Source organism: Poecilia mexicana, unplaced genomic scaffold (assembly GCF_051168715.1).
Source record: "Poecilia mexicana isolate PSO_F unplaced genomic scaffold, ASM5116871v1 scaffold_14, whole genome shotgun sequence".
Lineage (NCBI taxonomy): Eukaryota > Metazoa > Chordata > Actinopteri > Cyprinodontiformes > Poeciliidae > Poecilia > Poecilia mexicana.
This window is the reverse complement of record NW_028263383.1, coordinates 8,744,352-8,757,882: the sequence shown is the minus strand read 5'-3', so window position 1 is coordinate 8,757,882 and position 13,531 is coordinate 8,744,352. Positions and strand designations below refer to the sequence as shown.

General features: G+C 39.8%; 2 protein-coding genes across 3 annotated transcripts; one reads left to right on the top strand and one right to left on the bottom strand.

The window, feature by feature from the left end:
* Nucleotides 1–224: 224 nt before the first annotated feature.
* On the top strand, nt 225–3,784 carry LOC106907011 (pinopsin-like). Its single transcript, XM_014972509.2, has 5 exons — nt 225–585; nt 1,349–1,517; nt 1,758–1,929; nt 2,009–2,233; nt 3,365–3,784. The coding sequence occupies exons 1-5, from the start codon at nt 243–245 to the stop codon at nt 3,533–3,535; spliced, it is 1,080 nt and encodes a 359-aa protein (XP_014827995.2). The 5' UTR covers nt 225–242; the 3' UTR covers nt 3,536–3,784.
* Nucleotides 3,730–13,080, bottom strand: tpst1l (tyrosylprotein sulfotransferase 1, like). Of its 2 annotated transcripts, none has more exons than XM_014972510.2 (6): nt 12,800–13,080; nt 9,477–10,160; nt 8,374–8,532; nt 7,870–8,123; nt 4,862–5,063; nt 3,730–4,165 (listed from the first exon to the last, which is right to left on the bottom strand). In XM_014972510.2, exons 2-6 carry the CDS (start codon nt 9,870–9,872, stop codon nt 4,127–4,129), a joined length of 1,050 nt encoding a protein of 349 aa, XP_014827996.2. In that variant the 5' UTR covers nt 9,873–10,160; nt 12,800–13,080; the 3' UTR covers nt 3,730–4,126. The 2 variants fall into 2 exon arrangements, with proteins under 2 accessions (XP_014827996.2, XP_087868866.1); XM_088012740.1 differs by lacking the exon at nt 12,800–13,080 and adding an exon at nt 10,318–12,773.
* Nucleotides 13,081–13,531: the final 451 nt, after the last annotated feature.

Below are 13,531 nucleotides of genomic sequence, written 5' to 3'. Positions count from 1 at the left end.
CGTTAGCATAGAGTTGATTTTAGCACACATTTATATAAATGTTGGATTGGATTAATTGAGTAAATTGCATAAAAAAGTGGGACAGTAAGGACTGGCAGCAGCTCTGAAGTTTTGTCCCTCCCTTCATCCTCATCATTTTTCAGCTCGGTGTGTTTTATGCTACGGCTGAATATAGCACCATTATATGTTAATTTTCTTTAGAGAATACAGTTTATTTTTCTGTTTAAGTCTTTTTAAGTGCCATGATGATCCACACTCAGCAGCAGAACAGTAACCTCAGCGGCGGGCAGCAGAACCCACCCGGGTCGGACTCCTCTCTCAGCCGGGCGGCTCACACCTCGGTTGCCGTTGCCCTCGGGTTCATCCTGGTCCTGGGCATCCTCGGCAACTTCCTGTTGCTCCTGGTTTTCTCTCGCTACCCCGGGCTGCGGACTCCAGCCAACCTGCTCCTGGTCAACATCAGCGTCAGCGACATGCTGGTCTGCCTCTTCGGGACTCCGCTCAGCTTCGCGGCCAGCGTGCGCGGCAGGTGGCTGACCGGGTCCTACGGGTGCCGGTGGTACGGCTTCTCCAACGCGCTCTTCGGTAACTGGAAGTTTTTACATCCTGTGGGATCATACAGCTATGACCTGCACAATTAACTATTTTTTGGAAACGTCCTACACTGCAAAAACACAAAATCTTACCAATATTTTTGGTCTAGTTACTTTTGCAAATATCTTAGTACACTTTAAACAGGACAAAACTAACTTTAAAGGGACATTTCAGCAAGAAATTTAAGTCACTTATTCATTAAAAAGTGTTCCAAAGGTAGATTATGTCACTTATAATTAGTAGTTCTTATCAATATTAAGGAATTATTGGATCCTACATTTTGATTAAAAATACTTGTAAAATACTTTGAAGTGTACTGAGATATTTGAGATAAACTAGAAAATTACTTTATATATATATATATATATATATATATATATATATATATATATATATATATATATATATATATATATACTGCTCAAAAAAATAAAGGGAACACTCAAATGACACATCCTAGATCTGAATGAAATATTCTAATTTTATTCTGTACAAAGTTGAATGTGCTGACAACAAAATCACACAAAAATCATCAATGGAAATCAAATTTATTAACCAATGGAGGCCTTTATTGAGATGTCCAAGAGCGATTCTGTTATCTGTTCGCCACATATTTAAATTGCAATATTTTTCATCTAAATTACTATTTTTGATTAAAATGTGGAAGAGTAGTCAAATTTCCCAACTTCCTGTTATTGTGTAGCTTTGTTCTCATATTGCTAATGGATTTCTCCGCTGTGTGTCTGCCTGCCAGGGGTCGTTTCTCTGGTGTCTCTCTCTCTGCTGTCTTTTGAGCGGTACGCCATGCTGCTCAGCGGCTCCCAGCTCAGCTCCTCACATTATCGCAGAGCCAGACTCTCCGTAGCGTTTTCCTGGCTCTACTCACTGGCCTGGACTTCACCGCCACTGCTGGGCTGGAGCAGGTCTGTATCATCGCTGTTTTTAACCCAGCTGTTCTCACTTTACACCACATGACTTGAACATTATATCAAAACAACAATATTACGGTTTATCGCAATAGCAATTTATCGCCCAGCAAAACTTGTAATTGCGACAGGCTTAGAGACAGATTTTGTTTGATTAAACTAAATACAAATAAAAAAAACTGTCTAATGGACTTTCAGATCTATTTTTTGGTTCCTAACATACCCGTCTCTTAGCAGTTACGGGCCTGAGGGTCCCGGCACCGTCTGCTCGGTCCAGTGGCAGCGCCGCTCCGTCACGGCTCGCTCCTACATCATCTGCTTGTTCGTCTTCTGCCTCCTCCTGCCTCTGCTGCTCATGTTCTTCTGCTACGGCCGGATCTTGCTGGCGATCAAAGGCGTGACGAGACAGGTCTGCTTAGAACTTGACCTTTAACCTCTGTGTGATGAGTCGACCTTTCCTTTAATTCACCAGCCTCGTGTGTCTCCAGGCGGCCGGCTTCAACAAGTCGCAGGCCGAGGGTCGGATCCTCCTGATGGTGGTCGCCATGGTGACAGGCTACCTGCTGTGCTGGACTCCATACGGCGTTGTTGCGATGCTTGCCTCGTTCGGACGGCCAGGAGCGGTGCCGCCTGCAGCCGCTTTGATTCCCGCCCTGCTGGCGAAGACCAGCACCGTTCTCAATCCGGTCATATGTGTGCTGCTCAACAACCAGGTAGGCGAGCACAACTACCAGTGTTGGGTGCTTTGTATGGAGCTAAACTGGGGCCATAATGTTTGCACAAAAGAAAAAAAGAAAAGAAATTGAAACTTTAAAAAAAGATTTGAAGCAAAAAATTTAAATAAGAAAAAGATCTGAAACTGGAAAATAACTTTTAAAACTGAAAATAAAGATTTGAAACTAAAAGATTATTTTGAAACTGAAAAAAAGTTTGAAATGGAAAAAAAATATTTAAAGAGAAAAAGGTAAGATTTAAAATTGAAAAAAAAAAAACATTTGAAATTGAAAAATTATTTTGAAATTGAGTTTGAAACTGAAAAATGTATTCAAAAAAATGTATTTATTGGAAAAAATAAGATTTGAAAACTGAAAAATTATTTTGAAATTGAAAGAGTTTGAAACTGAGAAAAAAGTCCGAACTGTAAAAAGTGTTCAAAGCTGCTTCTGAGATTCAAGATCTTTGTTTTTTTTAAGTTTCAGATTATTTTTCTTTAGAACTAACTTTATGGCCCCAATTTCGCTCCATACATTTGGCTGTAAAACTTAATGGAAGGAAACTGGAACATTGGTTTTGGCATACCCACAGTATAATGCCGCCACTCCCATGTTCCACAGTGGAAATTGTGTTGAGGTGCTCTGTTCTGTTTTTAGCTACATTAATATTTCCATCCACTCTGAGCAGCTCCACAGCATGATGCTGCCACCACCGTAGTTTACAGTAGAGAGGGGTGAGGTGTAGAGTTAATGTTAAACACAGAACTTTACCTGGGTTAGTTTGGATCATAAATAAACCAAGCTACTAAACAGAGGTCTTAGAGGAAATAATATTTAAATACTTTTAACTTATTTTGGTTCAAGAATTTCTTACAGCAGTTCAACAGGAGAATCTCTATTGGAAACTTGTTCTTCATCAAAGAAATGAACAGTGCTCTGTTATATTCAAAGTTTTGGATTTTGCTTTATAACCCAACCCTGCCACCATATTTTCTCCTGGAATATATTTAAAATCTTACTAAACCCAATCATTGTTCATGTCTTGAAATGTTTTTTTTCCTACTAGAGGTAAATTGTGTTGTACCATCTTTACTGTCTGTACAGTTTCTCCCCTCATTGTGCTTCTCTCAGTTCTCCAGATGTTTCCTCGACATGATCAGCTGTAGTTCAGAGGATTCTCCAGCCGACGTATCGAGCAGCAGGAGCATCTGGGCTCAGAAAATGCCAACAGAAGAGCCAAACACGAACCTCGCTTTGCTCCCATCCACTGACCATAATATTCAGATACCTGTGCAGGTCTAAGTGGCTCATGGTGAAACGTAACAGCACAAAGAAGTAATTTCTGTTGAGCTTTCTGCCACTCATTTTTCTTTATCTGGAAGTCAGAGGTGCTGTGTTGTTAAAGCACCACAAGAGGGCGCCATGGACAGAAGAAAATAGTATGATGCTGTGTAGAAAGATGTTTGTCTTGTAATAAACCATCAAAAAATGCCTGATGAACATTCAACCAAAATAATTTATTAAGAAAATAAAAGTACTTTTTGAAAAATATATACAGTCATTATGCTTGACAACCACTGACTGAGCTCTTAGTGAGTTTATTGGTCTTAATACACATTCACATTGCGAAGAACTTAGGAGAAAAGTTGAAACACTGTTGGGTAGGAGGTGATGGGATGTGTCAAGAATCTGTGGAAAACAGTTCACTGTGAAGAGTTGACATTTAAAACGCAAATTAATCCAATACCAGTCTTCAAGCTTGGAAACTGTAAACGAGTCCCGAGAAGAATGTAATGTAATCGCAACGCCGCAGTCCTGCCTGTGAGGCGAGATAAAGGCTGCAATGAAAGTCTGTTTAAGGTGCGTCCGTAAGGCGGCAGAGAGCCGCCATCTTTAACTGGGATGAGGAGGGTCTGCTGCCGTTTTCTCTCTCTGAGGGAAGAACAGAAACATTTCTCACTCACGTGAAAAGAAATTTACAGAAAAAGACAAGAGAACATGCGGCTGTCAGTCATGCTGCTTCTTCAACAGCAGAAATTCAATTCATTTGAGAAGATTGTCCTCAAAGCTGGTTTTGACCAAAAAAGACTGTTCATTTTCCAAATAATATGACAGTAAAGGTAAAAGATCTAAACTCAGCATTAGCTCTATAAATTGTCCTAGAATTTATTGCAATAAACATTAATATTGAGACCACTTTCAAGTAATATACTGGCAATGGTATAATCATTAAAGATTCAAAGATCAATAAACTTTAAACTCTAATGAATATTTAACACTGGACACATTTTACATATCCAAAATAAATGAACAAAACAGAAACAACAAATAAAATGATGTTTCATAATCATCCAAATGGAAATTATTGAGCTAATTTTAATTTATCTTGCAATAAATTGATTTATTACTTTACTGTAACAAGTCAAATTGTAACGTTTCAAAAGAATCACCAAGAAACACATATATTAGTATAAATAAATAACACAAAAGGAAGAAAAGTCTGCTTTTAAAAAGAAACAAACCAACAATCCTTTGAAGTCAAGGCTATTAAAGAAATTTTAGAGTTACAATCATTTATGGAAAGAAAATAACATTTAAAAATAAAAACAAAATGCTCCCGTCCCTTACCTGTAAGTGGTTAAAAGGAGACATGATGGGATCCGCTTTTGTGTAATCAGGGGGGTTGGCGTGCGGATTGTAGCCCAGGCGAGCGAGCATCGGGGCGATTTCGGCCATGTCATCGATCACATTGCTGGGAATGTTTCCCACCCACTTAGAGAGGGCCTCAGTGTTCACTGGCTTCACCACCTGGTCTGTGGAGCGTTCAACCCTGTTCTCACACACACGCACGCACGCACGCACGCACGCACGCACGCACGCACGCGCACACACGCACACACACACACACACACACACACACACACACACACACACACACACACAGTTGGCCATCAGCTTGGTGAAACTAACCAGATGAGGAGAGAAAAACTGAACACACTTTTTAACAGCGTCTCCAAACATAAAAAAGTTCAAACCAAACAGGACGTAAAAGAAAAAATGATAAGCCCTTTCAAGAGTAAAAATCAATAGTTGGCCAAAAAAAAAAAACTACACATGTTAGATGAACAAAAAAAAAAAGAAAGAAAGAGAACAGCTTTCTTCACACACTCAGGTGAGGTTGTGTTTGCCCATCAGGTGAGCTGACCTGAAAGGTAAAATAAACCAGATAAAGAGAAAAAAACTGGACACGCTTTTTAACAACATATGCAAAATTTATTTTTTAAAGATTTGTAAAGTCAAAGTAGTAACTCAAATCAAACAGGAAGTAAAAGAAAAAAATTAATAGTTAGCTAAAAAAAAGGTTCCCATGTTAAAGAACAAAAAAGAAAGTTGAGAAGGAATAAAAAATGTAACTAATAAAACCCATAAACGACATGGAATTTCACTTTCCAAGTCATTTCAATGTAATGTGTGCATCTAAATTGATGTACACGTCAAAAATAAGAGCAAAAAACAGGTTTATTTTGTAACATCTTTGTGAAAGATTATGAAACATCTGTGTGAGTAAATGTTGCATAAGTAATGAAAAATAAGAGAGCTAATTCCCCCTGAATGCAGCCTAAGTCCTTTAAATAACAGATTTGGGTTTAGCATGGTACGGCAGCCAGATTCCCACCAAATCCCCTGAACGGCTGCCCAGCAGAAAGATGCTCCGCTTGAATGACAACAAGTGAACAAAGCAGCACGAATGAAGTCTGCTGGGGGAGGTCGCCAAGCTGCGCTTGACCCCGAGAGGTTAGGCTGCTTTAGAAGAAAACTCTGGCAACACGGCGGCTCAAGTCGGATACAAATCTCCCTCCCAACCTCAGCTGCATTTTAATTCAAAACAATTCTCTAAAACCAAACCCACATAAATATATGTTTGAACATTTTTTACAACCTAAATATTGTAACATAATGCCTAAGCATGAAACCTCAGTGGTTATTAGTTACTGATGGGTCATCATTCTGCACCAAAATCAATCACTCTACTAATAGATAGCAGCTGACACAACCTGCATCAGTGATGCATGTAATGTGTTATTACTGTGATTTATCAAACCCAAGATGCAAAAGAAAGGATCATTTTTTGTGGCAAAGCTAAGCTTGGTCCAAACTGGGTCATGACACATGGAACCGTAATTCCAAACAAAGCCACAAAAGATAAGCTGAAACAGGAGAGAACTGAGGTATTACAGAGAAAAAGCTCAATCTGATTAAAATATGGTGGTGTGCGATCCTAATAGCTTTGCATAAACAAATGACTGCAAACCTCAAAGAGACAGAAGCTTTGTTGCAGACATGTGAAGACACTTCCACAAAGACGTGGGAGACCGATGAGGTTACATGGAAAACAGTTTATAACAGAAACTAAAAGTAAAGGAAGTTACTGAGTTATGTTCTGACTTCTTCACACACATCTGATAATAAAACCTAAAATCAGAGGTGCTTTTTAAAAACTTTTTAATATATAAGCCTTTATTTTTTTTAAAGTAAGTAGCACTTAAAGCACTGTTACACAACAAAAGATGGCTACTTGTAGTGAAATTTGATAATATTGGTCACATAAACGTAAGTTTTAGCTCTTAAAAAATGAATAATTTATTGTATTTAAGTTTATAATTTATTAAATGAGATCTGCACTTATTTCAATCTTGTGTTTCTTGTGAAAGTGAAATGTATTTCAACTTCTTACAATAATAATAAAACCCCCCCAGCAAAGTCCAGTTAGTCTGAGGAGATTCCAATGAACTGCTTAGACTGACACGTGTGGGAATTTAAATCATAAAGAAAATATGAGTTTCTATGCTTTCTCAAAAATAAAAATTAAAGTCAAGATAAATGTGTAATGTGGGTCCATGTAAAAATAGCTGTAGTAAAAATCACATTCAGTTCAGGAGCTTTGAATGATTTATTTTGAAATGTAAAATGACAAAAAATTTAAAAAGCTGAAAAATATATATATATTAAACCAGGTTGAAATAGTTAATCCCAAAAAGCAGAAATGTCCCACAGCTGCATGAAGGAGAGGAAACAGCTGCCTTATTCTAATTTGGTACTTTAAAATTTGTACATTGTGGGAAAAGTATTCCATGAAAATGTGAGTATAAACAATCCTGTTTCTCCCACTCAGTCCCACAGCCGGTTATTTATCGTGACTTTCCTTGTTACAGAAAATGAAAGACCTGTTGTCTTTAAAATGTGGCTACCCTTATTCTTTTAAACACGTCCGAGACTTACAGAGTCACTAATTAGCAACTCCTATTTTTAGATTTTTCTCCACAAGTTTTAGACTTTTAAGGCCATTTCACCCGTCTACACACAACTTCTCACAAGAAGCTCATCAACGATGTGCAAACAGCTTCTGGGCTGCTTTTTAAAACTTATTTTAGGTTGAGGTTTGGCGATATCTGCCTCTGAAACTTTCGCTTGCGTGCCCACACCAGAAGTGAAGCACTTTTTATGCAAAACTACATTTCAAGACTATTTAATTCACGAGAGAATATGGTTCTAAGTGAAATATTCATGGTCAAACAGAACATACTTGCATGATGAGACATGTCAGAGTTTGTTGCATTAACGTGTCAAACACTCACCTGGACAGCGAAACGCCACCAGCCTTCCCAATTAGCTCTTCGTGGTGCAGCACCGAGGCGTCCCACTGCAGCTCCAGGAAATTAAGCAAGTTCCTCATTTCCTGCTCGGGGTGGAGAACCAGCTGCTCGTATCGGACAGGTAAACATCGCGCTTCCCCCACTGCCTGGCACTGGCTGAACATGGCCTCCACTGCGCTGCTCCACTTGGTCAGACAGTCTCTGTAGCTGCTCAGGTCGAACCCCGAGATGGTCACCTGAGACAAGCAGTCAATAATAAAAAACATAAAGTAAAAAAACCTTTCACTAAAGATTCTGCTTTGCTGTGAGAAAACATGGCTAACGTTGTTTCACTCTCCCCCTCTAACCACTAACATCCCCACAGAGAGCGCAGCATCAGCACAAATTTGTGATGTGCCAGCTTGGAAATATGAGCCTGCAAAATAGAAGCCATAGAAGAAGTTTTCCAGCCCCAGTGAAAATAAACAAGGAAGAAAACAAGCTTACCTTACGAGATATCATGGAGTGGACGGTTGCCCGTCCGTCTCTCAGCATGAGGACAAACTTGGCTTTGGGGAAGATGCGTGCCAAGTAAGACAGGGACTTCAACGCAAATGGGTCCTTGTTGCAAAGACGAGGTGCAGGCTCTCCATGGCCGACTATCACCTGTAGCGCACACATGCAATACGATTCAATACAGCCATGAGATTTAACTACAACCCTACAATAAAGTAACTATCTTCAAACTAACCTCCCCCCAAATATCAGCACTGTTTAAATACCTCCACAGTCTCTTGCCAAACTATTTTCTCCTACAGCTGGAGGAAATGGAAATCTGTAAAACTTGAGATTACAGAGCAGCTTCATGTTCCAGCAGGGCAATGATCCTAACCACAGCCTGAGCTATAACAGAACCAATTAACCTAAACCATTAAATGTGTTAGAAAGGTGCTGATAAAATCCAGAATTAAAATAAATTTTGGAATCTGTGGAAATACTACAAACATAGGTCCAAAGATACTCTCTGTTACGGCCTGACTGAATTTCTGTCAAGTTTGACAGAAACTCAGTCAGCTTTGCACAACTCAGTGGCAAAGTTGTGCAAAGCTGAGAGAGACGGAGAGATTTTGCAACGTCAGACTGAAGCTGGGCCAAACTCTAAGGCACTAAGGCTGAGATTTAAAGAGGCAGTACTATGCGTTTTACAGGCGCATAGTGCTGTTTTATAGCATAACCAAGTAACTATGCTACATTTACTCCCAGGAGGAGCTGCAACTTGAAGGTGGAGCTAAATCCAATCAGGCGTTTTGCACAGCTGAATGGTTGCCATGGAGATTAAAGGATTTCTTAGACATGCATGAAAGAATCAAGTCAATACTCCAGGTATGTTTTAGATAAGGGAATAACATTGGAACATGCTGTAACTTACAAAAAAACACATTGATTTTACATGATACTGCCCCTTTTTTAAAAGCCACATTTTCACATAGCTAAAAAAACGTCTACAACTCTTTCAACACATCGACGTTGTGCTGAGCTAATCTTGTAATCTAATATGTTTACGGACACAAGGGTGTTTGAGGCGCTCTCGTTTCAGACGAACCACTCACTTCCAACAGAAAGGCTCGCACTGCTGCGTCCAACACCTGGTCAGTGACGCCGGCCTCGTCCAGGCGTATCCTCTCCCTGACGGAGCGACTCCAGGTGGCCCTCATAGCCAGGAGGCGAGGGATCACCCTGGTCTCCTCGCCGCACCGAACGGCGCTGTGCGCGTCCAGCATCACGCGCATTAGCGTGGTGCCGCTCCGAGGAAAACCCCCGATGAAGATGAGGGGCGTGTCCTCCGGGAAGTGCGGCAGACTCTGATTGCCCGAGGCCATGTTGAGCTCCATCCAGTGGTAGCGGTGGCTTTTCCGAGGGCAGTCTATACTGTTCATGCCCAGGTAGAGCAGGGAGGCGGAGCAGAGGAGCACGCAGCCCAGCAGCATGTTGGTTCTGCCTCGCATGGCTGTTAGGGTCTTTTTTTGGAAATCAGGAGCACATAAAATAAAACTTGGGTGGTGTAGATGGATTCTGATGTGAGAGAATCCACGTCTTAAAATTTAACCGGAGTCATTTAGACATAATTAGATCAACAGAGAAGAGTCCAACAGAGATGAGTGGAAGTGAAGCTGAAGAAGCTGCAGGCTGGGATTCTTCCTCAATCCTCCACAGCCGTCATGGCGCGTTCTCCGACTGCAGGACCCAAACCTGCCGCCGACCAGTCAGCCACGTCGCCTAGCCATGACTCCAACCTAAAACACACACACACACACACACACACACACACACACACACACACACACACACACACACACACACACACACACACACACACACACACACACACACAGATTTTACACTATGAGTTGGAATAGTTTTATCAAGACTTTACAGTGTGACAAAGATTACCTCAGGATGAGTTTCACAGCCTTCTGAGTAATCCAGTAGGTTTAATTACCCAATTTACAATTCTAATAAAAAGCTCTAAAACATAGCCAAAGCATGAGTAAGTTATTACCCACTAGCAGGGAGTTGTGGAAACTGTTGTTTTGGCAGAAACACTGGAACATCGTCTCTGAGGGGCTGAAATGAAGCTAGGATTTTAGTTTTCTTAAAGCTGCTATTTTGCTGCCTCTGGCTTTCGAGCCATATCAAAGTTCACTGCGGCAGGCCGCGACACGTCCAAAGCTACCAATTACAAATCCGTCATGTTTTCCTTCTCACTGACAAATTCTGTCAAACTCAAACACTCAGCAATGCCAGTTTTAGATCAAATTACTACTTACAGAGTAAGACATCCTGCAACTTCTCCATTTCATTTCTGCAGTGTGTACGGAACATTTCTTGATATAATCCACTTCCCCCTACTAGCATGGAAAATAATTTGCTAAAGCAAGTCAGGAGTTAGTTTATCTGCCATCTTTTTCAGACGGAAAGTGGTGAGAGTCTAACATCTGGATGCCACGTGGAGCTAAACGTCCCTGTGCTGCCTAAAAAGAAAAAAAAAAACATCTCTGGCCATCAGATCAAAAACAGAAAACATCTGGATGAGGCTCAAGGTGAGGCCTTATGAGCCCTTGGAGTTTTTAATGTGTTTTTTTTTAATTTTTTTTTTAACTTTTATTTAATGTAACTAACATGGATTTGCTTGGCAAGATATAAATGATTTTTTTCCTTACTGAATTTCACTTAAAATCAATCATTTTCTGACCTATAAAATACTTTAAATAAAAATTAATTAAATTATAAACTATTTAACTACAGAGGCTATTTTACACAAGTTGCTTGCACATAATTGCTCTTCAGAAATTTATCTTAAAGCTAAATAAAGGCCACAAAACTACACCCAATTGGAGTAACACAATAGGAAAAGGGTTTCTGTAAAGTGTAACGATTGTGAGCAAGTACAATGTGCACAAACAGGCTTCAAAAAAGGGACAAAGTCATCTGATCACTAAAGACCAATAAACAAGATCAGTTAAACAAACTGATGACTTGGGATCACAGGTTGCAAACAGGTAATGGGGCAAGTTGTGGATGGCAAACAATTTTAAGAAAACAGGAACTAAGAACTAGAAAAGCCGACTTCCTGCCAACGTTCGAATGGGCAGAACAACCCTTTAAATTTCCTTTCATCGGTATGAGTTAAAGGCTAAGAACATAAATATATTTTTTAATCATAGCAGTCTGTGCAACTGCAGAGTGCAGCAAGATTAGATCTGCAGCTTGATAGATGCATAAAGAAAAAAGGTGGGTTTTTTGTCAGAGCAAAGGCATGTTTGCATGCTCTGTACATGTTTAGATGAAGACATGTACTGAGCATTGTAAGAGTAAAAAAATCCCCTGTGTTTACATCCTTTTTTAGTTTTCTTCCATAGATGCTTATATAGTTTATTAAACCATTTGTATTTTCTTTTTTGTGTGTGTGTCCAACAGCACTATTTATCAGAATTTATTCAAGAGAATAAACCAATCCATATAAAGGCCATGCTGTTTTTTCATTATAAAAACAGTTTTTTTCTTCCCCAAGTATGATCCTGTCACATACACATCTTAATAAACAAAGGAATCCTATGCCGTTTTGAAAAGTGGAAAATTATAGGATCAGATCAGTTTTTTTATAATTGGGTAAGTATGGAGAACTAAAATGAAGTATGGAAAATATTCCATTGTCAACGTGATAAATACAGGGATCTGTAATCAATCCCTACCATCCATCTAATACACATATGTGATATGTTCATACCTTGTTAATTATTTTGTCATTATCGTTTTCTTCAATCCCATTTTGTTTTCTACAAACCTTCCTCCCACCATTTTCCCCTAAAATAGACATTTTCCTTCCTTTCTGCATTCTTTCCTTACAACACTTCTTCTTTCCCACACTCTGTTCTGCTTCCTTCTTCTCATCAAACACCCACTTACAACAATCTTTATTTTAACATCACAATCATTTTTTCTCTCTTCCTTTTTTTCAATCGGTTTCTTGCATCCTTTCAGTCTATTTTCCTTCCTTCCCGTAAATCTGGTGTTTGCAGGTTCCGCATTTAAATTCAGACGACTATAGAAACATCTGCTGCTGAGACATGGAGGACTTTTGTTTTAAAACAGATGCTGACAGTAAGATGTGTCAATGGCGATTTGAAGAAGCGTGCAAGTTTTAAATTAAACGATCCCCGGAACCGGAGCCCCAGGCCCAGCAGCTACACACATCTGGCCTGGTTAAAAACCCCTTAACTGCGTCTCTAAAAAATTCAGCCAAGAGCCAGGTGAACGACCTGCCTGCAAACCCACCTCTCTCTGCGCCATTTACCCTCCTCTACTTGCTGTGAACAAACTCATTCTGTCTGAAGCCAACGGCGGTTTAAAATTAATAAACATGTCAACTCACCAACGTCCGTGAAACTGCCGAAAATTCGAAGAGGAAACGGACAAGGACCTTGATCTAAAAAAAATAAATAACGCCCGATACACACGGCGGTTGTCCTCACGAGAATTTTCTCGTTTTTCCTTTCTCGGTTATTAGCCGCTCCACGTCACAGCAGTGATATTGACAACATGTTGGCATTAAATGAGAGAATAACTCGATGTTTCGCTGCTTATCCCGGCGTAACTTTCACAGAGAAGTCGAGAAGCCTTTTACCGTTGAAAAGGAGAAAAAAAGACGTACCGTCGACACTAGTAACACGAAGCAGAGAGAACTCGCCTCTGATTGGGTAACCGCAAAAGCTGGATTGTAACACTGTCTGTGATTGGTGGAATCGTTAAAGGGGTATTCCGCTTCTTTGACAGCTCAATTTTTTTCTACCACTAGAGACTAAAATTACTTTACCACATCGATTGGTTTGCTTTCAGCGAAAGCCCACCGGGGAAATTTAATCACAGTGAGGGATTTACTGGAGGTTAAAGCCGCCACGTTTAATTTAACCATCTTTTCATTAGCAACAGATTTTTGGTTTGCTCTTAAGTTACATCTTCTTGAAGAATTAAAGCCCTCTAAAGAAGGCCAAGTGTTACCAAAACATTTAAGCAACGTTGTGAAAGCACAGTAAATAAGACATCAAGTAAGCACTTCTTAGATAAATAATGAGAGGCATAGATAACAGAAAAGTGTTTCACATAA